General features: G+C 44.9%; 1 protein-coding gene across 2 annotated transcripts in view; it reads right to left on the reverse strand.

The window, feature by feature from the left end:
- Positions 1–18320, reverse strand: part of SRGAP2 (SLIT-ROBO Rho GTPase activating protein 2) — a 136604-nt gene extending 118284 nt beyond the window's left edge. The window contains exons 1-2 of one of the 2 annotated variants that reach the window (XM_056558009.1): positions 18176–18320; positions 15445–15638 (exon numbers count right to left, since the gene is read on the reverse strand). In XM_056558009.1, coding sequence (XP_056413984.1) covers positions 15445–15511 — 67 coding nt within the window. In that variant the 5' untranslated portion in view covers positions 15512–15638; positions 18176–18320. Of the gene's footprint in view, positions 1–15444; positions 15639–17728; positions 18119–18175 lie in introns of those variants that run through there. The other variant, XM_056558010.1, reaches the window with a different exon arrangement.
- Positions 18321–27040: the final 8720 nt, after the last annotated feature.

Genomic DNA, 27040 nt, shown 5'->3' on the forward strand with positions numbered 1-27040 from the left:
GCCACTCCTGTCCACAGGTTGTGTGCAGTATTACAACTTGTCTCTGAGTACTTCAAATGGAACTGAGCTGCAGTACTGCAAACAAACTCAGGTGCTGTTTCGGTGATATCTATGATATTTCTGATCATGCATTCTCCCTTTCAAAAAGGGTTTTCTGTTCAAAAGTGGAGCATATACCCTCAATATGGGTCATCAATATCAGAGGGGTTGGGATCCAAAACCCAGCACTCCAGCTGAGCAGCTGTTCATTTGTAGCACAGGAATACACAGTGAAATAAAGCAGGAAGGAGACAGCTTCATTCAATGTGTAGTGACCATGCTGGATTACCCATTGAGGTAAGTGAAAATGGAGCTGCTGTTACCCAGAATGGCCACTACACAATGTACGGAGCTGTCTGCTTCCTGCATTGTTTCACTATGTATGCTGGCACCACAGCTCTGGCAAACAGCTGATCGGCGGAGGTGCTGGGTTTCAGACCCCCACCAATCTGATAAAGATGACTTATAATGAGGAATTCTCCTCAATATTTTGCCCAGAAAAGCCCTTTAACCATTATTGTTCATTGAAAGGGTATTCCGGCGCTAAACATATTATCCCCTATCAAAAGGATAGGGGATAAGTGGTTAGATCGCGGGGATCCCGCCGCTGAAGACCCCCGCAATCTCTCCTGCAGCACGCCAGTTTTTCAGCTGCACAGAGCGAGGATAGCTCTGTGGCTGATTACCGACGGTGTCGGGGATGGAGTATCGCGACATCATGACTCCGATCCCTCGTTAAGTCTCGCCCCGCCCACTCAATGCAAGTCTATGGGAGGGGGCGTGGCGAAATGAAGGCCGGGTGCAGCAGGGAGATTGCGGGGGTCCTCAGCGGTGGGATTCCCATGATCTAACATCTTATCCCCTATCCTTTTGATAGGGGATAAGATGTTTAGCGTCAGAGTACCCCTTTAACCCTGCTATGATCATTTATATCGGCCATTATCGTTCATTTTACTTATTTACTTGAAGATTCATAATATTAAGTGTTGCGAATTGTTTGAATACAAATAAGAAACACTTTATGTTGTAAAGAACACCTTTAGGTTAGAGTGTTAGGGCAACGCTGGTGACATAACGAAGGACAATGAATGTGGTTACACTGTGACCCACAAGTTCTACAACCATTTGCCTTAGTTAGATAACCAGGGCATCCACATAGGGCATTTTTACTATGCTTACTTTATGGAATGTTATGAGAACCAATGGCATGGCTAAATGTTAAAAGGATTTAGCTTCTAAATCTAAAATAGTTAAAAGGGTAATCAAGGGAACTAAACCCATAGCCCATCCTTTCACTCTCATTTGTCTTAATATCATTCATTAGCTATATATATAGTGGTTTCCCCTCTTTGGTTGTCACTTACATGCACAAAATGAGGGAATTACATCATTCAGCCATCCACTCGGTCTCTGTCCAAATCCCTCTCTGAAAGCAGCCCCTACCCTCCTGAGAGACACAGACTAGTGGCCCTGCAATGATGAGTCATGCTCTCCGAGCTGGGAGGCGTGTTCAGCCTTAGCCAAATCAGACACTGAACCTCTCTTTGCTGCTCAGAGGGAAGAGTGGGGGGGAGAGAATATCAAGCAGCCAGAGAAGACAACAGGGGCCACAGGAGGCATGCATATCAGGCAGGATGGTTTGCAGGGGACGTATTCAGGTAGTGTGGTGGCTTTGAGATGCAAATCTTTCCATAATCATTTTTCTCTGTGTAGCCGCCACTCCTGGTTTTGGCTTAAAAATACTGATGTAAAATACTGACCAAAACACTGCTATATGAAAGTGGCTGAAGTTTAATTTGGGACTATTTTCAAGTGCTTATCACTGTCCAGTGTCTTCTACGTGTGGTCATACTATGTGGAAATACCACCCGCTTCTGATCATCAGGAGTGCCTCCTGGCCTTCTAGTAATTAACTTTCTCATTCTAAATATTAAGACAGAATGTTTGTATGATCCATTTCTCTTTTCCTAATCTATTGCAGAATCTGAAATTGTGTTTCCCCTTTATATTTAGGGTTTGTACCCCCTCCCTTCTGAAAGCTTTCATTGGACAACATTTCTGACAATTCACAAGGTTCTGTTCTCAATTCTCATGCAGTGCACATGTGTGAAACAGGCCTGAAATCCAATTTAATCCCACAGCAGGAAGCACTGCGATGCCTTTGACCTGTTTTGTAAGCAACATAAAAGTTGAGAGTACATTATGGAGTCTATAGGAAAAAGTTCTCTCCCTTGAGAGTACGATCAGTCACGTGCTCATTAATGAGCGGGGTCTTGCATTCCGTCTGGTACGTAGGATGTTTATGACCTGCAGTAAGTGGAACTCCAGAGTTATCCATGGTGGAATTTAGATAATTAGGTCAAAGAGGAAGCTTAGCCATATAAAAAAAAAAAAAAAAAAAAAAAAAAAAAAACACGTATCTAAAAATCATTTGTAAGCAGAGTTCTGCCAGCCGAGCGGAGTGACCAATGAATTCACACTGCGCCACTGTTACAGGTGGGGGTAATATCCTGCCTGGAATCTGGGAAAGGTGAATACCTTAGAGGTTAATGACCATCCTGCGCTCCCCTACTGAGCGCACAACTTTCCTTCTGTGAAGAGTCCGTTTACAAACTAAAATAGGTCAGAAAAAAAATATCTAGAAAATAAGAACAAATGAAAGATGACTGCTACAGGGCACCACCTTTACATTACCAACAACTATTCATTTATATACACTGACGGAGCCCCCATAACTTCTCACATGGACCAGCCACTACTCGTATTAAGGGTCTATTCACATGTACAGTATCCTGCGCAGGTATAATGTGCAGGATTTGAAGCTGTGTTCAGTCATTTCGTTTACATTGAAATCTGAATCTTAAAATCCTGTGCATCAAATCTGCACAGGATACTGTACGTATAAATAGACCTAGGGCTGTGCGGTATGACCAAATCTGCGTTTCACGGTATTCTTGTAACTTTCGGCGGTTCCACGGTATATAACGGTATATCCTCCCCCCCCCCAAATTAATTATCAGCCCAGTGCTGCGCTATTCTGCCCTCCCCCCCAACAAAAAATGTATTATCCGCCCAGCGTTGCCCCCATTGGGGTAAATACATGTCACCCGCTGCCCTCCTCATGCTGTTTGTTGCCGCCGCCGACACAAGGTAAACAAAATAAACTCACAATGTCCCGACATCGGCCTTACTCTAAGGACGGGAACGTCGGACAGCCGTCAGCCTATCACCAGCCGCAACGATGTTCCGCCTCGGCCGCTGATAGGCTGAGCCCACTGTCATGTAAGAAGCTCTGGGCGGATGCTTACATGACAGTGGGCTCAGCCCATCAGCGGCCGATCGCTGCGGCTGCTGTTAGTGAATGGAACGTCGGACAGTCGTCAGCCTATCAGCAGCCGCAGCGATGCTCCGCCTCGGCCGCTGATAGGCTGAGCCCACTGTCATGTAAGAAGCCGCCCAGAGCTTCTTACATGACAGTGGGCTCAGCCTATCAGCGGCCAAGGCGGAACATCGCTGCGGCCAGTGATAGGCTGACGACTGTCCGACGTTCCATTCACTAGGAAGCAGATGAGGCCGGTACCGGACCAATGGGGAGGTGAGTTAAAGTTTTTATTTTGTTTATTTTTTGCAGCCCGGGCATAGGGATACCACACAATATAGAGCAGTGGTCTTCAACATGCCGGCCTCCAGATGTTGCAAAACTACAACTCCCAGCATGCCCGGACAGATAACGGCTGTCCGGGCATGCTGATTGTTGTAGTTTTACAACATCTGGAGGTCAGCAGGTTGAAGACCACTGGTATAGGGTGTCAGCGCCGGCGGCCGCAACAAACATGAGGATGAGGAGGGCAGCGCTTGCAGGTGACATATGAGTATTTACCCCGATGGGGACAGCGCTGGGCTGATAATTAATTGGGGGGCAGAACAGCGCTCGCAGGTGACTTGTGATTAGTTCCCCGATGTGGGGACAGCGCAGCGCTGGGCTCATTCATTCCCGAGGGGGAGGGGCCAACCGGTATTGAGGTATCGTGCAGCACAAAAATGTCGGTATTCGGTATGAACCGGTATACCGCCCAGCCCTAAATAGACCCTAGCAGAATTAAAAAAACTGACCTCAAAAAAGGTATTCATATGTATAAATGGGCAACATGCACAGATATAGTAACATTGAAAATTATACAACAGTGGAGTTCACAGTTTTACGTTAAATTATAAAAACCCTAAAGGCTTTACATCTGGTGACAAATAAAAAAAAGGGTTGTCTGTATTAAAACCCTATCAGTCCGAATGTAAAGAGGGGGCCCTGTTCAGGACGCTCATCTATTATCCAGAGTGCCAGTGACATGTCTATGCATTATACAGACAGGCGCACGTTTACATCTAATGAAAATACTGCACATCTCATCTAGGGTTTCAAAAGGAAGATTTGGAGTGGAGTGGAATAAATCTCATCCACATGCTACCGAATCAGCATTAGCAATGCTTCTCTGCAGGGCTCAAGTTCTGCAGGAACTCATGGGATCGGAGTTCTTGCACTTTTTCAACAGCAGGAATGCAGTTCCCATTAGCAGGAGTCCTGCAGGAGCAGCCCTTAAAGGGGTACTCGGCCCCTAGACATCTCATCCCCTATCCAAAGCATAGGGAATAAGATGTCAGATCGTGGGGACCTCCGGGATCTCGGCTGCAGCACCCCAGACATCCGGCCCACGGAGCGAGCTTTGCTCCGTGCCAGATGACTGGTGATGCGGGGCGGAGGCTTGTGACGTCACAGTAAGGCCCCCTCAATGCAAGTCTTGGGGAGCCGTCACGCCCCCTCCGATAGACTTGCATTGAGGGGCCATGACTGTGATGTCACGAGCCTCCTGCACTGCACCCAACACTCTAAATGAATGCCGGGTGCAGCAGGGAGAACGTGGGGGTCCCCAGCGTCGGGACCCCCGGAATGAGACATCTTATCCCCTATTCTTTGCCTATTATTTGCCTTTAAGTGGAAATTTTGGGTGAGTTCCCACACTTTTTTTCCCAGGACTTGACCCCAGCTTCTCTGGTCCTCCACTGGTCTTCATCATGCCATCGGATGTGATCAGAGCCTGTGGAATGGTAACATGTGACCATACTTATTCGCCAAAGAAGGCCACTTGTAAAAAGACAGGCAGGGAATCAAAGAAGTGTTGCCACAGGACGACCAGAAGGGGAGACTATAGATTTTAATTTTACCAATAAAAATCTGCACAATTTGGTGTTGGATGATGGCAGTATAATGAACAGTGCTAAGAAATTATTTAACATGTCTGACAGTACAATGAAGGTCCAGGAGTCTATTTCTTAGAAGCTCTTGGTGTGAATGGGGAAATACCACACGTAGTGGCCACATCGATCAGAGCCCTTTCCCACAATCCTCCTTGCTTACATACACAGTACAGACTAATGAGCCATATGAAGTTGAACAGAACATGCCTGCCTGTCTCCGTGGATACTCTAAGATGGTGGTAACCAAGGGCAACAGAGAAAAATAAAGATAATACATTAGTATTAGTGAGGATTAGTAAGTATTTATAGATTTTCAATAGTACATTTTCAAAAATGCTTGAACATTTGAAATAATAACATTTCGCATAATGGCTCAGTTTAGAACAGTTTGTCTTCGTGATAAAACCTCTTTAAGAGGGTGCAACATTTTGGCGAGCGCCGAGGCCTTTTCCATAGCAGGCATCTCTCTGTACTTTTCGTAGCAGTTGTGTCTGGCGACACATGTAGCGCCACCGCCCCTTTAGTTTGCAGATCAGGGTGGGTCCTAGGAGTCGGACCTCAGCAATCTGATATTTATGACCTAGACTAAAAATAGACCATCAATATTCAAGTCCCAGAAAATCCATTTCGCGGCTTCTGGTTAGCTCTCCATAATAGAAGTTTCCACCACTTTTATTGACATAAGGAGACATATCTTCAGACTTCTAAGATTGACATTTTCTAACTTTTTACCTCACTGTAATATCCATAAGACACTAGAATGTCTTTGACTGGCTACTTTTGTAACTGAACATATTAGAAGCCATTTCTTACTATCTTACTTGCTATGTGACGGCTATAAATATAGATATTTACCAGGGCTGGGCGGTATACCGGTACATACCGAATACCAAAATATTTGTGCTGCATGATATGAATTTTAACCCATACCGGTTTGGCCCCTCCCCCTCGGGAATGAATGAATTATCAGCCCAGCGCTTCCCCATCGAATTAATCATATGTGACCCACGAGCGCTGTTCAGCCCCCCCCCCCCCCCCAATTATTTATTAGCCCAGTGCTGCACTGTCCCCATCGAGGTGCTACTCACATCACCCGCAAGCACTGCCCTCCTCGTCCTCCTGTTTGTTGTGGCCGCCGGCGCTGACAATCTATGCCAGTGGTCTTCAACCTCCAGATGTTGCAAAACTACAACTCCCAGCATGCTCGGACAGCCGTTGGCTGTCCGGGCATGCTGAGAGTTGTAGTTTTGCAACATCTGGAGATCCGCAGGTTGAAGACCACTGCTCTATACTGTATCCCTATGCCCGGGCTGCAAAAGGTAAACAAAATAAACTTTAAACTCACCTTCCCCGTCGGTCCGGAGCAGCTTCCTAGGGAATGGAAAGTCGGACAGCCGTCAGCCTATCACCGGCCACAGCGATGTTCCACCTCGGCCGGTGATAGGTTGAGCCCACTGTCATGTAAGAAGCCGACTTCTTACATGACAGTGGGCTCAGCCTATCACCGTCCGAGGCGGAACATCGCTGTGGCCGGTGATAGGCTGACGGCTGTCCGACGTTCACGTCCCCAGGAAGAGCGCAAGGCCAACGCAGGAACATGCGTTAAAGTTTATTTTTGTTTACCTTTTGCAGCCCGGGCATAGGGCTATAGTATAGAGTGTCAGTGCCGGCGGCCGCAACAAACAGGAGGACGAGGAGGGCGGCGCTGGCGGGTGACGTGAGTAGTACCTCGATGGGGACAATATGGGCTAATCATTTTGGGGGGGGGGGGGAGAATACCGTTATATAATGTGGAACCGCCACAAGTTTAAAAAATACCGCGGTACACATATTTGGCCATACCGCCAGGCGTAATATTTACACACACACGCGCACTGCAGTACACTGAGCTATGAGCGTCTGCTTACTAATAAGCTCATGCTCAGGGTCTGCAGGTAATAGAGCAAGGGATGCAAGCAGTAGAGTCTTTAGCCTTCATTATTTACTTCAAAAGGAAAGTGTCATTTAGATGGTTTTTACTAAATAGAACCGAATACTGATAAATATTATTTTTCCTATTATATGTTTAATTTGTGAGTGTACATTTTTTTCTTCTTTCTATACATGATTATGGGGGCGGCCATTTTGCCTGAGCTGCTGCTAACAGAATTCAGAGATACACTTTATGGCAATCATGTGGACCATTGGAGCCTGTAGTCTGAAGTTGAAGGACTTCTAGGGGAATGTTTTCCAGGTATGCTCCATGACGTGTGCAGGGGTCATTGTGCAGGGAGGAGGGGAATGGAGAGCAAGTCGTAAAAATCCCCTATAGTAAATGGTGTGATATACTAGTGTCACCTTTCATTCTTATCATGACAGAGAGGAAAATTATGAGACTACCCCAAAAGGGGTATTCTGTGTTAACACACAGGATAGGGCATGAGTGTCAGATCACAGGCGGAGCTAAAGAATGGGGCTTCAAGCCTTTGTTTTCAATGTTGTGCTGATGTTTTATTCATGGTCTATGGGAGAGCTGGAAATACTACTCATATTGACAAAAAAATAGAGCGGTGGCATGCATATGCACAACCATGTTCTCCAGATTGGTGGTCCTAGGAGTTATAGGCCCACGATCCAACACTTAGAATTATATATAATGGAGTGGTGCTGCTGTGGTCCCACAGAGTTTGAGTAGAGCAGCGGTGGGCATGCTCGATCACCGCTCCATTTAAACCCCTAGCTGACCATGATCCTACAGATAAGGAGGGATTGGAGGTTAATAGGGGTCCTAGTGCTCATAGATTAATCAACTGTCCATGGACATGTGGATAGGTGACAGTCATAGGACGAAACTAAAGAGATCCACCCTGTTTTCTTCAGTGTAAATCCTAAGTAATCCTTTTTACCCTTATAAAAAAAAAAAATGTAAAAATAATAGTCAGCATATACTATAAAGATCTATTCACATTACGTTTTGGGGGAATATTCCCAGGGTATGGTCAGGATGCAGGCATAAAGTTATTCTGACTTATACAGTGATCCCTCAACTTACAATGGCCTTAGGTGTCAATAATTTCAACATACAATGGTATATACTGGATCACTGTAACTTCAAACAAGACTCAACATACAATGATACGGACATTCCATACATGACACATGAAACATGACAATGGTTGAAAGAAATGACCAATAAGAATGGGCATTTCACTGGTAAACCCCCTTACATTACTGAAGTGCATGCACTGACTGGCTGTCTGGTAGCGCTTCCCTACAGTCCAGGGAGGTACTACATTTTTTGTACTACTCTTTACCTGTGCCGGAGTTAGCTTCTCCATTGGACACCAGGTGAGGGAGGCTCCATTTTTTTTAGGACATTGGGGGAGATTTATCAAAACCTGTTGCGAGAAAAAGTTGACCAGCTACCCATAACAACAAATCATATTACTTCTGTTATTTCTCAGAGGCCCTTTTAAAAATAAAAGAAGCAATCTGATTGGTTGCTATAGGAAACTGGTCAACTTTTCCTTTCACAAGTTTTGATACATTTTCCCCAGTGTGTGCACCCTACAGAACCTCCTGTTTTCTACATAGACAGTGATTTACAGCTTCCAGTACCTCTTTCTTACTTGTAAGGATTTGCTTTATCTGTATTAGTTATCTCATTTTTCTTTCATCCTGGTCTCAACATACAATGGTCATCCTGGAACCAATGAGGGACCACAATGTAACTTGAGGGACCACTGTACTGCAGTAGACTGGTGGCTAGGGGTGTGAATCGCCAAGAATTTGGCGATTCGATTCGAATCGCGATACCAGTGTGGCGATTCGATATATCCCGATATATCGCGATACCGTCTAGGTGACGATACATCGCGATATATCCCGATACATCGCCCACCTGGGAGCATTCATAGATCCCAATAGACGCCGCTGTCAGCTTTGACAGCGGCGATCTAGTACTCCGGTGCACACTTTTCTCATTTTATCCCGTCCGGGCTACAAAATAAAAGAAAACGCACTTTCTCTTACCTGCCAACGAGCCCGCGGAGCTCTGGTACAGGTGTTCGGTCCCCGGGCTGTATTCTTCTTACTTCCTGTTAGCCCGGCACGTCACACGGAGCTTCAGCCTATCACCAGCTGAGGCAGGACATCGCTGCGGCCAGTGATAGGCTGAAGCTCCGTGTGCCGGGCTAACAGGAAGTAAGAAGAATACAGCCCGGGGACTGAACACCTGTACCGGAGCTCCGGGGGCTCGTTGGCAGGTAAGATAAAGTGCGTTTTATTTTATTTTGCAGCCCGGACGGGATAAAATGAGAAAAGTGTGCACCGGAGTACTCCTTTAACAGCCAGCCGCGGCGATCGCCGCATGCTGGCTATTAGCGGCGGCCCCCGGCTACTGAAATCAACTGGGGGTCGCATAGTACGGAGCGGGCACGAGTCGGAGCCCGCTCCATACACCCAGAGCGACGCCGTGTCAGATCCGGCCTGCCCGGCTCCACAAATGTGGAACTTTTATCTCCTGATGCCCAGGACAGGACATGCTGTTCCGGGCGTCAGGAGATAAAAATTCCACATCCCTAAAAGAATCGATTCAAAAATATTTTGAATCGATTCAGTATCGGCAAATGAAAAAATCGCGATTATCGCGAGAATTGATTTTTTCTTACATCCCTACTGGTGGCATGCCCATTGAGTTTAATGGACTGAATGTACTGTACTGCTTACTACAGTCAGTCTGTGGACTACACTTTTGAAGGGTTTGGAAAACAAGCTGAACGCAACTGTAGTAACTATGTTCAGTCTATTATTTTAATGGGTACACCATGGTATGCATAAGCATACCTTTTTGCTTGTGATGCACCCCAAAAGGGTGATGTATATGGGGCCTAGTTTTTAAGGGTGATTATTTTTTCAAGCTCGATGACAAAGTTACACAATTGCATTGATGATCAGATTTGATAACCTTGGCAGAGTATCACCACCAAAAGTCCATTATATATGGCTGCATCGAGCCACTGTATGTGCTCATGACCGACATTGTTGGCGCCCTACACAGTAGTAAAACTATGCATAAAGCATTAATTCAGTTGGACTCGTGTGGAGATAGCGAGACCCTATCTTGTATGACTGAATGAGTTATAAATGATCCCAGTGGAACCATTGCTTGAAAAAAAATAAAAAAAAGGAGCACAAGGGGGAAAGAGAAGGGGCCGGCAATGAATGGATGCAGTCATTTAGGCAGGCTGCCAAGATAAATAAATCAAAGCCTAATTCTAAGACTTTCACTGGTAAGAGCTATGCAGCTGTGGGGATGTTCTGCTGCTCTTACCAGAGAAAGGAGAATATTTCCGAATAATAGAAAGATATGCAATCGGCCAGCATATAAAGAAATGAAGGTAAAACATTACAATTCTGCCTGTGAACACTCCACATGGTTTGTGCAAGTCTATTCCTCCGATAGTACATCAATAAGGATAGACATGGCAAGCTAATAGTGAATATTCTTATCACACCCCAGCACGCACCTCACCCTGCAGACATTCGGAGTGGGGTGCAGTGTTCAGGCTTGTGGGTGCGGCTGTATTCATCCTAACTTGGGTGTATTAGTATTATTCCAACACATTTGGTGCCAGAAGGGACTCACCCAGTTTCTATACATTATATAGGCAACACGTGTCGATTAAATGGCGATACATAGAAAATAACTAAAAGCTATAAAACAAATAAAGTCTTTCTATAGGGGAAACAAAAACACTCAGCACTGTTGACAAACACAACTGTAAGCACCAACTGTACAAGCTTAGGTATGTGATCACCCCCCCCCCCCCTAAAAGAATCGATACATACCATAACAGTGTTTTTAGAAATGACCACAGGCCCGCTTTAAGTAATAACTAAGCTTAAAGGGGTATTCCGGGCAAAAATATTTTATTTTTGGATAGGGGATAAGGTGTTTGATCGCAGGGGCCCGCTGCGGAGACCCCTCGCGATCTCCCTGTGGCACCCACATTCTATGCGGGTGCTGAATCTCTAGTTTCGGAAACCTCCCGGTTTCCGGGACTGGGGATGGGACGTCACGCCACACCCCCTCCATTCAGGTCTATGGGAGGGGGCGTGACGGCCGTCACGCCCCCTCCCATAGACATGAATGGAGGGGGCGTGGCGTCAAGTCCCGTCCCCAGTCCCGGAAACCCAGAGGTTTCCGAAACTAGAGACGCAGTCCCCGCATAGAATGCAGGTGCTACAGAGAGATCGCGGGGGGTCTCCACAGCGGGCCCCTGCGATCAAACACCTTATCCCCTATCCTTTGGGTAGGGGATAAGATGTTTTTGCCCGGAATACCCCTTTAATTCTGTTGTCATCTAGGAACCAAGCCCATCACATACTTGAAGTCATATGCACTAAGACCTACTGTGTACAATTGTCTGCTTCATTTAGACATATTTCGGATGACCTGGAATAGTAGGAAATGTGAGTACCCTGTAAAGCACAGCTGAGCCTTACAAAGAAACTACTTAAATTCTGGAAACGAGAATGTCTTTGAAGTTTGCTTCACATGGCGGGAGGGGGACGGAGTCATATTAAGGGGGTAATTATGGAGAAAATTGTGCAGAACAGGGGCAGCACAAGCAGGTGGGCTGAAAGTAACAGTGTTAGACCTGAAGCCGATCAGATCTCGGTCATAGATTCTTTGTCTGAAATTTATTACAGTATTGTTGTAAACCTAATATCTCCTCCTTAAAACAGCAGAAAATAAAGACCACCACCAATACCCATCCATAGCTCAATGACTGATGCAGCAGAGTCTGGACAGCACTATGGCTCCCAGGACACCAATGAGAAGGTGCCTCCACCTCTGTGGCCATGACAACCATCATGTGTCCATCCGATGCGCCTTCATCATAAACATCACAAGCAAGAAGGTTTATGGTTCATAAAGAAAATGTGTAAAATGAGAACTAAAGAGAAAGGTCAAGTCTATAGTACTAATAGTAAGGCCTGTGCTACATGCCATGTATTGCATAAGTGCTTTATTTCTTAATTTTAGAATATTCCTGGCATATGTTCTGCATATGATTAATGAAAACCTGTTGGGTGAGGTATTCTGTCTTATCTGAAGGGGGAGACAAGCTGAGTAAATCCTGACAGGACTCCTAGAGACACCACACCCACACAGTGATCGACAGCTTCTTCTCTATCAGTGCATGTAGCAAGGAAGCTGTCAATCACTAGGTGAGGGCGGGGAAAGCGAGACTCTCCTAGGAGTCCTGTGAGAATTTACTTTTTATTCAAAAATTCGGATCCAAAAGCTATAAGCCTATATATCACAGAGCTCAAGCTCAGCTTCTCTCCAATTAAAGGGGTTCTCCACTGCCCTGCCTTCCGGAGCTCCGCTCGCAGCGTCCGGAAGTTTATTACTCCGAACGCTGTGTGCGGGCTTCCGCGTTCGAGGCCGCCCCCTCGTGACGTCACGCCTGCCCCCTCAACGAAAGTCTATGGGAAGGGGGCGTGACAACGGTCACGCCCCCTTCCCATAGACTTTCGTTGAAGGGGCGGGCGGGCGGGACGTCAAGAGGGGGCGGCCTCGAACAGGGAAGCCCGCACACAGCGTTCGGAGTAATAAACTTCCAGGCGCTGCGAGCGGAGCTCCGGAAGGCAAGGCAGTGGAGAAATCCTTTTAACAATGGCCTCAGGTTACAATATCTTCCATATACAATGGTCTTTTCTGGACCTTTCTCCCTTGAAACCAGACTCAACACACAATGTTATGGACAGTCCAGATCTGTAAAATGTGTCAATGGCTTGAAGAACTGACCAATCAGAATGTGTAAAACATCTGTATAACTGACTGGCTGTCTGGTAGCACCTCTCTACAGTACAGAGAGGTACTACATGTTGTACTGTATAGACCCCTGAAGAAGCACCTGTCCTGAAGAAGCTTCCAGCAGATCTTTCTTACTTTTATATGTAAGGACTTGCTTTATCTATATTAGTTATCTACTTATTTTTCTTTAATCCTCACTTTTTCCTATTTTGGGTGAAATTTTGGGGCTTCAGAACCAATTACCAGGTTTCCATAGAGTTATGGTCTCGACACACAATGGTCATCCTGGAGTTAATTAATATTATAACTTGAAGGACCACTGTATTGTATTCAGCGATTTAATGCAACAGAATCACCTGACATCTACGCTTAAAAAAAAAAAAAAATGTATCTGTATCTTTATAGCGATATCTACATGCCGTGTGCCTTTACCTATTGATCTACAACTACCACAGATTGGCAGGACATAGATTTGAATGTTTTTTTTATTTAAGGGAACATGGCATCATTATCATGCTGCCCTACCCACAAGTCATTGGGGTGGTTTTTTCTCACCCTTCCAGCCATGAGTGATAGAGCTACCCCAGTAGGGTATACACGGAACAGGGACTGTCCCGACTTGTGGTTATGGCAGCATGAAAGTAATGACAGGTTCCATTTAAAGGGGTACTCCGGGGTACTGCCCATATCAGGTACTGTCCAGAGCAGGAGAAAATCCCTATTGCAAACCTATGCTGCTCTGGACAGTTACTGATACGGGCATCAGGTGTCAGCAGAGAGCACTGTGGACAAGACAAAAAAGAAATTCAAAAAGAAAAGAATGTCCTCTGTAGCATACAGCTGCTAAAAAGTACTGGAAGGGTAAAGATTTTTTAATAGAAGTCATTTACAAATCGGTTTAACTTTCTGGCACCAGTTGATTTAAAAAAATAAATAAATAAATGTTTTCCACCGGAGAACCCCTTTAAGCATGCTCTAAGAACCGGATGTGTTATAGCTTAAAGGCACCCACAGCTGCAAATTTCTGGTTTTCTCAGGTTTGCAAATATCAAAAAACATCAGGTGACCATACCACCCAATCACTGGGCTGAAGTAGAGATGGAAGTCATTGGTCAGTTAAGCCAGCTATTGGTCATTGTGGTCATCTGAAAAGGCATCACTATGGAACTTATATCAGTGCACATAGAGGGAGAAGAGAAAAGGCTGGGAGTCAAAAGCTTGTAAATACTACCAAATGAGATGGTTGAATGGGGCCTAAATAGTTGTACAACTTTGTGTCCATCACATGACCAGGTCAGGTGATCTTCTGAAGAAAACACTGAAGGTTTCTACAAGGAACGCACAATGAACCGACACAGAAGGTAAAATGGAAAACTATATAACTTGTCATTATATAAAAGAAAAACCTTAATCTACTGAACCCATAATATTATCTGATCATGGACTTGGAATGATTTACCAGAACGCGAATGTATCTCATAGCAGAGCACTCTTGGTGGCCACAAATGCACAATAGCGGTAAATGTATCTACAAGGGTTCACATAACTAAAGGAGATCCGAGAACAATCTGGTGAAATACGGTCATACAAGTACGAAGATAAGATGATCTGACAATGTGGAGATCAGTTTAATCTCTTACGTCCTGTCAAGGAAGATGACCACATGCAGGAAGCAGTCACCAATGGTTGGGTCAGAACCAAATATTTCATTAGTATCCATAATGATATGCTGTGACTGAGAGTCATTGGTACATACTACAATGCATTAGGCCTGCATTACAATTATAGACTTTAATAAACATAAAATATAAAAATTGAAATTCAAACAAATCATTGATAATCAATATTCTTGACAGCTCTTCAATAGCTCTGACCACAACGTTACCCTTTATACCACAATACAGGTAACCTTAGGTGCCAGGTAATGAAATGTATACAGAACTACAGTTGAAACCAAGAAACAACATCATAATATCCCAAGTACCAGCAAAACTGTATTCTTGAATGACAGCTGAAAAAGGGTTAACGTCACAATAGGCTCCACACACTGCATTATGCAGAATACGTAGAAGGCCATCAGCATAGTCACAAGATGAATTGCAAAACAGATCAGTAAATCTCTGCCCGAGGGAAGGGGTTAATAGCTCCTGAAAATTACTTATTGCCTAAAAATTTCTTGAAACATTCAGGCCCTGCTAACATAACACAGCCCTGCCCTTCAGAAAAAATATTCAGCAATTCCCCATCCTACACTGCTCTTTAAATCAGAAACACACCAGATTCCTGATCCACCCCATAAGCGTCCAGCTCAGCAGAGAATGAAATGAAACACACGATCAATGCTATACCTTTGACTTGGGTGTCATACTCCGCAATGATCTCTTTATCCTTTTTGAATTTTGCTGGCGATGTCATGTTGTCTGGCTGGGCTGCTAAAATCCGTGCTTTGAAGAGGAGATCTTGCAGATTCCGATCAATGTGGTTTCAGTAGAATCCGTTGGTTTGTCAGTCCATGGAGAGGTGACGGGACTGGAAGCTGGATCTGAAAGGGACAAGGGAAGAACTGGGTCCTTCAGATAACATGCAGCTAAATGGTTGATGCAGCAGCAGCCTTGCCCTTATTCCCTGCACCAAATCCCAAGCAGCAGCAGCCTTGTCCTTATTCCCTGCACCAAATCCCAAGCAGCAGCAGCCTTGTCCTTATTCCCTGCACCAAATCCCAGGCAGCGGCAGCCTTGTCCTTATTCCCTGCACCAAATCCCAGGCAGCGGCAGCCTTGGCTCCTGCAGTTCTCTCCTGATCGCAGACATTAACAGTACAGAGTGCTAAGTACTTCCCCAAATTAACTGCATGGTTCTCTTCACCTCCACCAATGATCTCACACAGGCAGGGAGTCAGGGGGGGAGGGGAGGGGGTCTTTTCAGGGCTGGAAATGCAACAGGGCACTAGATTAAAAAAAAAAAAAAAAAAGAGTAGTAAAAGTGAATTCTGTAACACTTCTAGATGGCTATAGGAAATGTTGCCACAATGACATATAGGTGACAAGATAAACATATGTGGCCTTTGGGATAAGCTGCTATTTTTTATATCTTTTCAAAACAAATAAAAATATCTAGCAAACAAAGCTAAATTGTAGCCAAAGATTGTACACAAAGCCCCGGAATAGAATTCAGCTCCCCCTAGACTTGACTATATTATCATCTGCATTGTCTTCAATGAGATCTATGTGCATTCCCTCTCTGTAATGCCGAGCATGTCAATGAATAAATGTATGCAGAGCCTGAGGACGGTCACACAGCAAGCGGCGCTATAACTACAACTCCCAGCATGCCCGGACAGCCAAAGGCTGTCCGGGCATGCTGGAAGTTGTAGTTATAGCGCCGCTATAGAGAACAATACCAAAAAAATAAGTCATTTAAAAAAAAATATCCTATTTTGTCTGATCTGGCACATCAAGGCAGGAAGGGAGATGGGCAGAAGCAGCTTTGTGACCCTCAGAATGGGATGGCGTGACGGGTATTACCAGCCAAGGTTAGCATTAAAAGCAGCAGGAGAAAAAAAGGAGAGAAAAAAATATGAAAAACTTTAGAGAGAAAGAAGAACTGGCAGAAAGTAAGAGGAAAGGGGAAGGTAGGGTCAGCCAGGAAGGAAAAGGCCTCCATCATTTTACACATCACAGGGACCAGATAGGGGCACAGGAAATTGGATTGGAGGATTTGCAACAAAGCAGAGAATTTGTTATCGCACAAGCGATTAGATAGGAAGGAGAGAGCAGGGAGGCTGCCTGTGGATGTGGGTGACTCCCATAAGGACAAAACCACTAACCCACGAGCAATCAATGGTCCTTATTAACCTTGATCATCGATTGGTCCTGATTAATGATCACAAAGGTTCTTATTGCTGATCAGATATTGATCATCTATTGGTCCATGTTAACAATCAATGATCAACTTGCAATCGTCAATAAGGAGCAGTCAATGATCAATAACTGATTATCAGTAAGGATCAATGATCAGTGTATGATCATCAATAAGGATCAATGATCAGTGTATGATCATCAATAAGGATTGATCAAGGATCAGTGTATGATCATCAATAAGGATCAATGATCAGTGTATGATCAATCAAGGATCAGTGTATGATCATCAATAAGGATCGATCAAGGATCAGTGTACGATCATAAGGATCGAACAAGGATCAGTGTATGATCATAAGGATTGAACAAGGATCAGTGTATGATCATCAATAAGGATCAATCAAGGCTCAGTGTATGATCATCAATAAGGATAAATCAAGGATCAGTGCATGATCATCAATAAGGATCAATCAAGGATCAGTGCCTGATCATCAATAAGGATCAATCAAGGATCAGTGTATGATCATCAATAAGGATCGATCAAGGATCAGTGTATGATCATCAATAAGGATCAATTATCAGTGTATGATCATCAATAAGGATCGATCAAGGATCAGTGCCTGATCATCAATAAGGATCGATCAAGGATCAGTGTATGATCATCAATAAGGATCAATTATCAGTGTATGATCATCAATAATGATCGATCAAGGATCAGTGCCTGATCATCAATAGGGACATGTCAGTCATCACTAGTACTCAATGAAAATCCGTACCTGATATGCAGTCATGAATCAGTCATCACATCCATAGCCAGCTGAATCCAGAGGTGACTACAGGGGGTTAATAGCTCTAGTAATGTGAGGAGCTGGCCTAATGAATGCATGTGCCTGACTGTTGCTCCCAGGCTGGAATCTCCTTGCCTGTACACACAGATCAGCACGATCAGGGATCAGCCAGGGATCCCACACAACATCAGATCTTTTGTTCTCCTTCACCACTGACCATGGATATTAGAAGCCTAGGAGTCTAATGCACATGCAACAGGATGAGCAGGGCCAGGCATCCCTATGCCCCAGTGTCTTCTCCCCTGTGAGCCCCCACCCCGTGCACACATTCCCACACATGATGTGCTGCACGGCACACAAGGGAGCCTGACACACCCCACTAAATCCCTGCACCCCCATTGTTGTGAGTGAGGCAGCCCATCCCCCCCAGGTTACCTCTGTACTGTTGCTAATGCTGACTTTTCCTATATCCACAATGCAATCTCTTCATCCTCCCTCACATCCCGTTCAGTGCATGAAAAGAGCAGGCAAGGATCTCCTTTTGCAACTACAATTCCCAGTGGAACACCCAAGCCCCGCCCACTCCAGGCTTCTGGACTAATGGGGATGTGCCAGGGCGCAGACAGACAGTCGGGAAAACCAATGGAATGTTTTTTGGAGGCGTGCCCAGAGAGCGAGCGCGTTAACCAATCCCTGAGCACTTCTAACTAAAGGGGCGTGGACAAGGGTCATTGAAAAAAAAAAAAAGGTGTGTCGCTCGAGGGATGGGGACGTGGCCTATGGGATTTGACTGTCAAGTGTCTATACCAATGGTAAGTCAAGGCCACAATGGTAGGCGCGGACTCTGTGGCTGCCTATCACTGGGACGGGGAGGGATTGGTCGCGAGGATGCGGTTGATTGACAGGTAGCGTGAGTGGGCAGTGGAGGCTAATAGGTGGGCGGGGACACGAGCGGGAGATTCAAACTGCGAACGAGGCCGGAGTGAGGGCGGAAGTGCGGCTGGGGCAGCGGCGTCAATTAAGGTACCTTAACCCCTTCCTGTCCGCGCCTCGCATGGACTGTAGCAGGGATCACATCGATTTGCTAGCAAAGAAAACTTCTGTAAAGTAGATGCGGTGAACCTAAAGATGCAACAGTATAATGTCTCTTCTGGGAAGTGATGGCTTATTCATCATTACTTTGTAGCAGTGTTCCCCAACCAGGGTGCCTCCAGCTGTGGCAAAACTACAACTCACAGCATGTTCGGAGAGCTGAAGGCTGCCTGGGGATGCTGGGAGTTATAGTTATGCATCCCCAACTCCTGACTCTCCAGCTATTGTAAAACTACAACTCCCATCATGTGCAGACAGCCTGCGGTCCAGATATGCTGGGAGTTGTAGTTTTGTCATAGTTTGGGGGACACTACTGTAAAGCATTGAAGGGTTAATCTAGGATTAGGGAAACAGTTGCCTAGTCGATTTATTTGTTATAATAGACATGTCAGTTCTCTCTGCGGAGGCTGCCAGTGCAGCACATCCATTGTAAGCAATGACATTTCCCTGGCACAGTTTTCTGCCGAATTCCACCTGGAAATTCTGCTATGTGAATGGGGCTTTAAAGGGGTACTCCAGTGGAATTTTATTTTATTTTTTTAAAATCAACTGGTGCCAGAAATGTAAACACTGTTTTAGCTTCTATTTAAAATCTTAATCCTTCCAGTACTTATCAGCTACTGTATACTACACAGGAAGGGGGAGATGTATCAAAACCTGTCCAGAGGAAAAGTTGCCCATAGCAACCAATCAGATCACTTCTTTCATTTTTAATAAGGCCTCTGCAAAATGAAAGAAGCGATCTGATTGGTTGTTCTGGGCAACTGGGCAACTTTTCCTTTGCAAAGGTTTTGATAAATCTCCCATGAAGTTCTTTTCTTTTTGAATGTCTTTTTTGTTTGACCACAGTGCTCTCTGCTGACACCACTGTCCAGAGCAGGAGAAAATCCCCATAGCAAACCTATACTGCTCTGGACAGTTCCTGACCTCGACAGAGGTGTCATCAGAGAGCACTGCGGTCCTCTGTCACATACAGCAGCTGACAAGTACTGGAAGGATTAAGATTTTTAAGTAGAAGTAATGTACAAATCTGCTTAACTTTGTGGCACCAGTTGATTTAAAAAATAATTTTTCCACTGGAGTACCCCTTTATATACCATGATGCCAACAAATCAGAAGGCAAGTACAATGTGTCAGGCCCCCACCCAATAAAACTAATACATTTCAAAAGCGGTTGTATCCTCTCAAGTGTCAGCAATATGTATGTTGTGTGTGGCCAATAACCCTGAGGTGGTGGTCACACTGATCCGTCATCTTGTAACTGGTGTGATCAGGAAGTGAAGCAGTTACTGTACATGTCAGCAGTGACACCTGCCGTGCTATTGTCAGCTGTCTCTTTCCTGTTCACTCTCTCACTCACTCTCTCTCTCACTCGAATCTGACGAATCCGAATTCATTACGAATTTCAGGAGAAATTCGCTTTGCTACGAATCCAAATATCGCCACAATTTGATCGCACAAATCGCTTTATTAAACTCCATTTAGTGCGGTCCAGGCTCCAGGGCATCTAAAATGGTGGTTCCACATGTGAGGACATGGGGCAAGGAACTCTGGGAAGGCAGGAATAAGGGTAGGCGGAATGACCCTAAATCACATGTAGCATGCAGCCTATCAGCAGCCAGCTACCCCTATCAGCAGCCAGCTAAGGCTGCTTTCACACTATAAAACAACTTCCATTATGAACGCCTGTTAGGAAATCGGCTGTTATACGGCCGGTACAAAATCACTAACGGCCGTTAGAAAATCCCATTATAGTCTATGGGATTTTTCTAATAGCCCTTTTAACCCCTTAACGACGCAGGACGTATATTTACGTCCTGCGCCGGCTCCCACGATATGAAGCATCATATCGCGTCGGTCCCGGCGCTCATCAACGGCCGGGACCCGCGGCTAATACCACACATCGCCGATCGCGGCGATGTGCGGTATTAACCCTTTAGAAGCGGCGGTCAAAGCTGACCGCCGCTTCTAAAGTGAAAGTGACCCGGCTGCTCAGTCGGGCTGTTCGGGACCACCGCGGTGAAATCGCGGCGTCCCGAACAGCTTGCAGGACACCGGGAGGGCCCTTACCTGCCTCCTCGGTGTCCAATCGGCGAATGACTGCTCCGTGCCTGAGATCCAGGCAGGAGCAGTCAAGCGCCGATAACACTGATCACAGGCGTGTTAATACACGCCTGTGATCTGTGTAAAAGATCAGTGTGTGCAGTGTTATAGGTCCCTATGGGAGCTATAACACAGCAAAAAAAAAAAAGTAAAAAAAAGTGTTAATAAAGGTCATTTAACCCCTTCCCTAATAAAAGTTTGAATCACCCCCCCTTTTCCCATAAAAAAAATTAAAGTGTAAAAAAAAAAAAATAAATAAACATATGTGGTATCGCCGCGTGCGTAAATGTCCGAACTATAAAAATATATCATTAATTAAACCGCACGGTCAATGGCTTACGCGCAAAAAAATTCCAAAGTCAAAAAAAGCGCATTTTTGGTCAAAAAGTCTGATCAAAACAAAAATCATACAGATAAAAACTTCAGATTACGGCGCAAAAAATGAGCCCTCATACCTCCCTGTACGTGGAAAAATAAAAAAGTTATAGGGGTCAGAAGATGAAATTTTTAAACGTATAAATTTTCCTGCATGCAGTTATGATTTTTTCCAGAAGTGCGACAAAATCAAACCTATATAAGTAGGGTATCATTTTAACCGTATGGACCTACAGAATAATGATAAGGTGTAATTTTTACGGAAGCCCCCAAAAGTTACAAAATGACGTTTTTTCTTCGATTTTGTCGCACAATGATTTTTTTTTCCGTTTTGCCGTGCATTTTTTGGGTAAAATGACTGTCACTGCAAAGTAGAATTGGCGACGCAAAAAATAAGCCATAATATGGATTTTTAGGTGGAAAATTGAAAGGGTTATGATTTTCAAAAGGTAAGGAGGAAAAAACGAAAGTGCAAAAACTGAAAAACCCTGAGTCCTTAAGGGGTAAACCCGTTATCGCCCATTATTTCCATTTTTTTGTGAAGGGCAAATGAACGGGAGAAATAGTCCATGCACTAATTCTCCCGTTGCTATCGCCTGACACAAAATAATGGCCGTTATTAATAATGGACGAAAATGGGTTAAAACAGCTGTTAGAAAAATCCCATAGACTATAATGTAATTTTCTAACGGCCATTAGTGATTTTGTACCGGCCGTATAACAGCCGATTTTCCAACAGGTGTTCATAACAGAAGTTTTTTTTTTATAGTGTGAAAGCAGCCTAACAGGGGCTAGTTAGGGTCAGCAATAAAAGCCATAGTCACCTGATTACAGTGCCTAATACAGGTTGCGTAGCGGAGCTTATTGTCCTACGTGGTGTACATTTTTATCTTCCTGAAAAACTAATTTTGGCCTAGTTACTGTGAAAGACCAGCCAAAGCTACACGCTTGTTTCTGTAGCCTTATACAGTTTGTAGTGGAGCGCATAGTCCTCCTCTCATAAGTTTAAACTGTACGTACACCTATGTGGTATAGGTTTTTTTTTCTTCTTCCTGAAAAACCAATTTTGGCCTAGTTACTGTGAAAGGCCAGCCAAAGCTACACCATTGTTTCTGTAACCTTATACCGTTTTAAGCGGAGCGTATTGTTTAGCTCTCATAAGTGTAAACTGTAGGTACACCTATGTGATGTACATTTGTTGTCCTGAAAAACTAATTTGGGCTTAGTTACTGTGAAAGGCCAGCCAAAGCTACACACTTGTTTTTGTAGCCTTATACAGTTTGTAGTGGAGTGCATAGTCCTCCTCTCATAAGTTTAAACTGTACGTACACCTACGTGGTGTAGGTTTTTTTTTTTCCTGAAAAACTAATTTGGGCATAGTTACTGTGAAAGACCAGACAAAGCTACACCCTTGTTTCTGTAGTCTAATACAGTTTTAAGCATAGTGGAGCGCATTGTCCTCCTCTCATAAGTATAACATATACGCACTCAGCTGGTGTATAAGTATTTCTGGCAGAGAAGTGCCAGGACATGCACAGAGGAGTGGCAGAGGCCTAAATTCATCAGGCGGAGGTCGCAGTAGAGTAGGGGCGTGTGGCAGCAGGAATCGCAGGAAGAGGTCTGAGCTCCCGGTGTCAGCTAGTAGTCATATCTCGACCAGCAACCCAGCAGCTGTGATTGATTGGTTCACTCGGTGATCCACTTCATCTCAAATGACATCCGACACCCCCAGTCAACAGTCGGTGGGTTCCTCAGATTAAACCTTCAGTTGGCATGGCCCTCATGCTGCTGCTGGCACTTCCAGGCTCTGTCATTGTGCCGACATATGGTCTCCTCATGCTGATGCTTCCACCTTCAGGCTCTGTCATTGTGCCGTCGTATGGTCTCCTCATGCTGATGCTACCACCTCCAGGCTTTCACATTGTGCTGCCATGGATACTGCAAAACATAATTAAAGTGCTGGTCCCCAGTTACAGAAATTCCTCTGCATTAGACCACAAGTAAGTATTGAGGATATGTATTAGCTAAAACTTATATTTTCTTAGGATAAAATGTATGGACCCCAATAATTTTTTAAATCTAACAAAAGGAAAGGTGTGCAAAAAACACCATGTGCCACCTACACCACCAACTATTGATGTGATGAAAAGACCTCTAAAAGGTGGAAGGGAACAACGTATAGTCCATTGTAACAGGTGAGGGTAAAAACTTCCCCTGTAAGGCCCTACTCTCGCACTATTAATTCCCTTCTTGGCAAGTGTTTCTAAAAAGGGCGGCCCCACACAGGAACCTCTCCCTATTTCCAACTAAAAACCCTGGGAAATGGCAGTGTTTTAGGTGGAAATAGGGAGAGGTTCCTGTGTGGGCCGCCGGTTTTAGGGAGAGTAACACTTGCCAAGAAGGGGATTAATAAGGCGAGAGTAAGGCCTCACAGGGGAAGTTTTTACCCCCACCTGTTACAATGGACCATGCATTGTTCCCTACGTTGGTGTAGGTGACACACATTCTGTTTTGCACATCTTTCCTTTTGTTAGATTAAAAAATATTAAAGTTTAGCTAATGCATATCCTCACTACCACTTGTGCACACCAACACTTTGCCAAAAGAGACCGTTTTCTTCTGCCTACCTACCTCAACTGCTATTCTGATCCTGCCACCCACCTGATGCCACACATCTGATGCCAAGTTCTCCTTCTTTCACCCACTTTCGTCACCGGGTACTGGTATTAACACCCACCACCCCATCTACCAAAGTGTACCAAAGTGCACAGCAGCGCCGACGTATGGAGCTGTAACTACGGTCAGAGACAATACATGTCCTTTACGGTCGACTGGGTTAATGTGGTTTCTGCACAGTCACAACAGCAACTTAGACAGGTCACGCCGCTTCCTCCTCCACACTCTCAGGCCGTTGGTCCTGTGACAGTGTGCGACTCCGCCTCCTCATCCTCCACCGTATCCTCAGCCTCCACTGCACGGACAAGTCTCAGTGCCCCTTCAGCATACCATGTGTGCAGGGAACGGCAGTGTCGCGCTATTCTTCACATGGTTTGCCTTGGCGAACGGAGTCACACAGGGGAGGAACTGCTAAAAATGATTCATCAAGAAATCGAATGATGGCTTACTCCACGAAAACTGCAAATGGGAACCATGGTGACTGACAACGGGAAGAACATCTTGTCTGTGCTGCGTCAAGGAAGCCTGAGTCATGCGCCCTGCAAATGTTGAATCTGGTTTTCAAGCGATTCCTGAAGTGTTCCCCTCCCCCCCCCCCCATCTGCAAGACATCCTAACAATGGGAAGGAAACTTTGCATGCACTTCAGCCACTTGTACACCACAAAGCACACCCTCCTTGAGCTGCAGTGTCAGAATGGCATTGGAATTCCACCCTCCATATTTTGGACCAACTATACGAACAGAGAAAAGCCATCACAGATTTCTTGATGATCTAATTTCAATGTCCACCAGTGGCAGCTCATATGCGACACCTGCCGTTAGCTCAAGCCCTTTGAGAAAGCCACATTATTAGTCAGTTGCCCGGATTACGGGATGAACGTCATTCCACTACTTCATATCCTACAACATGTGTTGGAAACGATGGCTGGTCAGGGCCCTGGAGACGTGGCGCCTACATCCCAAGGCCACATGAGCCCTGTGGGGGCTGAACTGGAGGAGGAGGGGGATGGGGACAGTGTAGCACAGGCAAGGTTTTGCGAAATGGGTGTTTTTTTTTTTTTTTTAGACATCGGACAGGAGAGGAGGAGCAGGATCAGGTTGTGGAGCTACAGGGTGATGAGGAAGACGAGACAGAGGACCCAGACACACCATGGCCATGTGGGCTCCTCATGCTGCAGGCACGTTAAATTAAACTTCATCTTAATCTATTTTAAATTTAAATTTTACAAAATATCTTTAATCTTTTCAATTGTGGGGCCCTATGGTCGCATCGGGCTGCTGACATCTCTAAGCTCTGTCATTGTACCGCCATGTGACTCCTTGCTATATTGGGTTTTGTGGTCATACAGTATTAGTTGAAAGTAAACGCTTCGGGCTCCCAGGACGTTAAACTTGTGAATCTATTCAAAATCTTCTCTTTAAATTTAAAAAAATCTATGTAATCTTTTCAAGACTGAGGCCCCATGGTCGTCGTCATATATTACCTGTAGAATTGCCACAAGAATCCAATGAAACAGGTTGGAGCGATAGCAATCGATAACAATGAACCATAACTGACTAAATGAAACATTTGCAGTTCCACACAGAGTAAGACAGTCCGCTGAGGGGCAGGGGCTGGAACAGGTGGTAGCTCGCCTCGCGGCGGACCGCCAGCTCGATGCTAACCTGAATTGGTCCTCAATAAAAGATTTTAAAAAATTTAAATGAATTCAAAGTACAGTATTTTCCAGTGTATAAGACGACTGGGCGTATAAGACTACCCCCAACTTTTACAGCTAAAATATAGAGTTTGGAATATACTCACCGTATAAGACTACCCCTCTACAGCAATGTACGGTACCTTACCATTGTTCCCCCACACTAGGTTGTCAGCATAACTATGCTGACATAGTATAAGACTACCCCTCTACAGCAATGTACGGTACCTTACCATTGTTCCCCCTTAATTAGGTTGTCAGCATAGTTCCCTGTGTGCGCTACCTCCCGGCGGCCCCTGAGTTTTTAAAGTTAAAAAAGATTTTTCGGGACACAGGGATTTCCCTAATGTTACAGGGGAAATTAATCTCGTCCGGGACGCCCGGGGTATGGATAATCCATACCCGGGTGTCCCGGCCGACTGCAGCACCCGGCGTATGAGACAACCCCCGACTTCTGAGAAAATTTTACCGGGTTAAAAAGTCATCTTATACTCCGGAAAATAAGGTAAAATAAATAAAAATTACTTAAAAAAAATCTCTTTAATCTCTTCAATTGTGACGCCATATGGTCTCCCGACCCTGCTGCCACATCAAGACGCTCTATGGCTGTGATTCTAATTATTTCACTAACACAGCACACTCCCTATGTGTGTTAGGACAAAGCAAAGTGTTCTACACTCCTATTGAGGCTCTCTAGCCCAGAAATAGCCGTTTTTAATAGTGATTTGCTGCAAATAAATTCGGACCGAACTGAATTTTTTCGGAAAGTTTGGCGAATCGGCCGAATCGAAGTTTTCAAAAATTAATTCATCTCTAATGGGAGGTGTAGTTTGACACAGCTGGAGAATCACAGGTTTGGAAACAATGTTTTAAGTGCACTTTGGCACAGTACATTAGGGGGGCACAGTACACAATGTGCAGCAGTAAAATATTCACAGGCACGGTGTGTGACAGTATTATTTTCAGGGGTACAGTTTGTGGCAGTACTTGGGCTATATTGGGAGCTGTAGACTTACATTCTCCACACTTCATTAGCTCGTTTTACTCTGACTTATTATTGGGGTAATAATAGGCAGTAGGCAGCGTCTCTTTTTTTCTATTGCCACTAGGCGTGAACCATGCCTTAGGCTAAGTTTCCACTTGGTTTTTTTTCTGGCAGTTTTTGGATATCTGCCACTGCAGTTTTTGAGCTGAAGCCAGAAATGTATTCAAAAGGAATAGGACATATAAAGGAAGGACTTACATTTCTCCTCCCTTATGGATCCACTTCTGACTTTGGCTCAAAAACTCCAGTGGCAGTTTTCCAAAAACTGCCAGAAAACAACCAAGTGGCAACTTAGCCTTAGTGTTCAGCTA

Source organism: Hyla sarda, chromosome 2, assembly GCF_029499605.1.
Source record: "Hyla sarda isolate aHylSar1 chromosome 2, aHylSar1.hap1, whole genome shotgun sequence".
Taxonomy (NCBI): Eukaryota; Metazoa; Chordata; class Amphibia; order Anura; family Hylidae; genus Hyla; species Hyla sarda.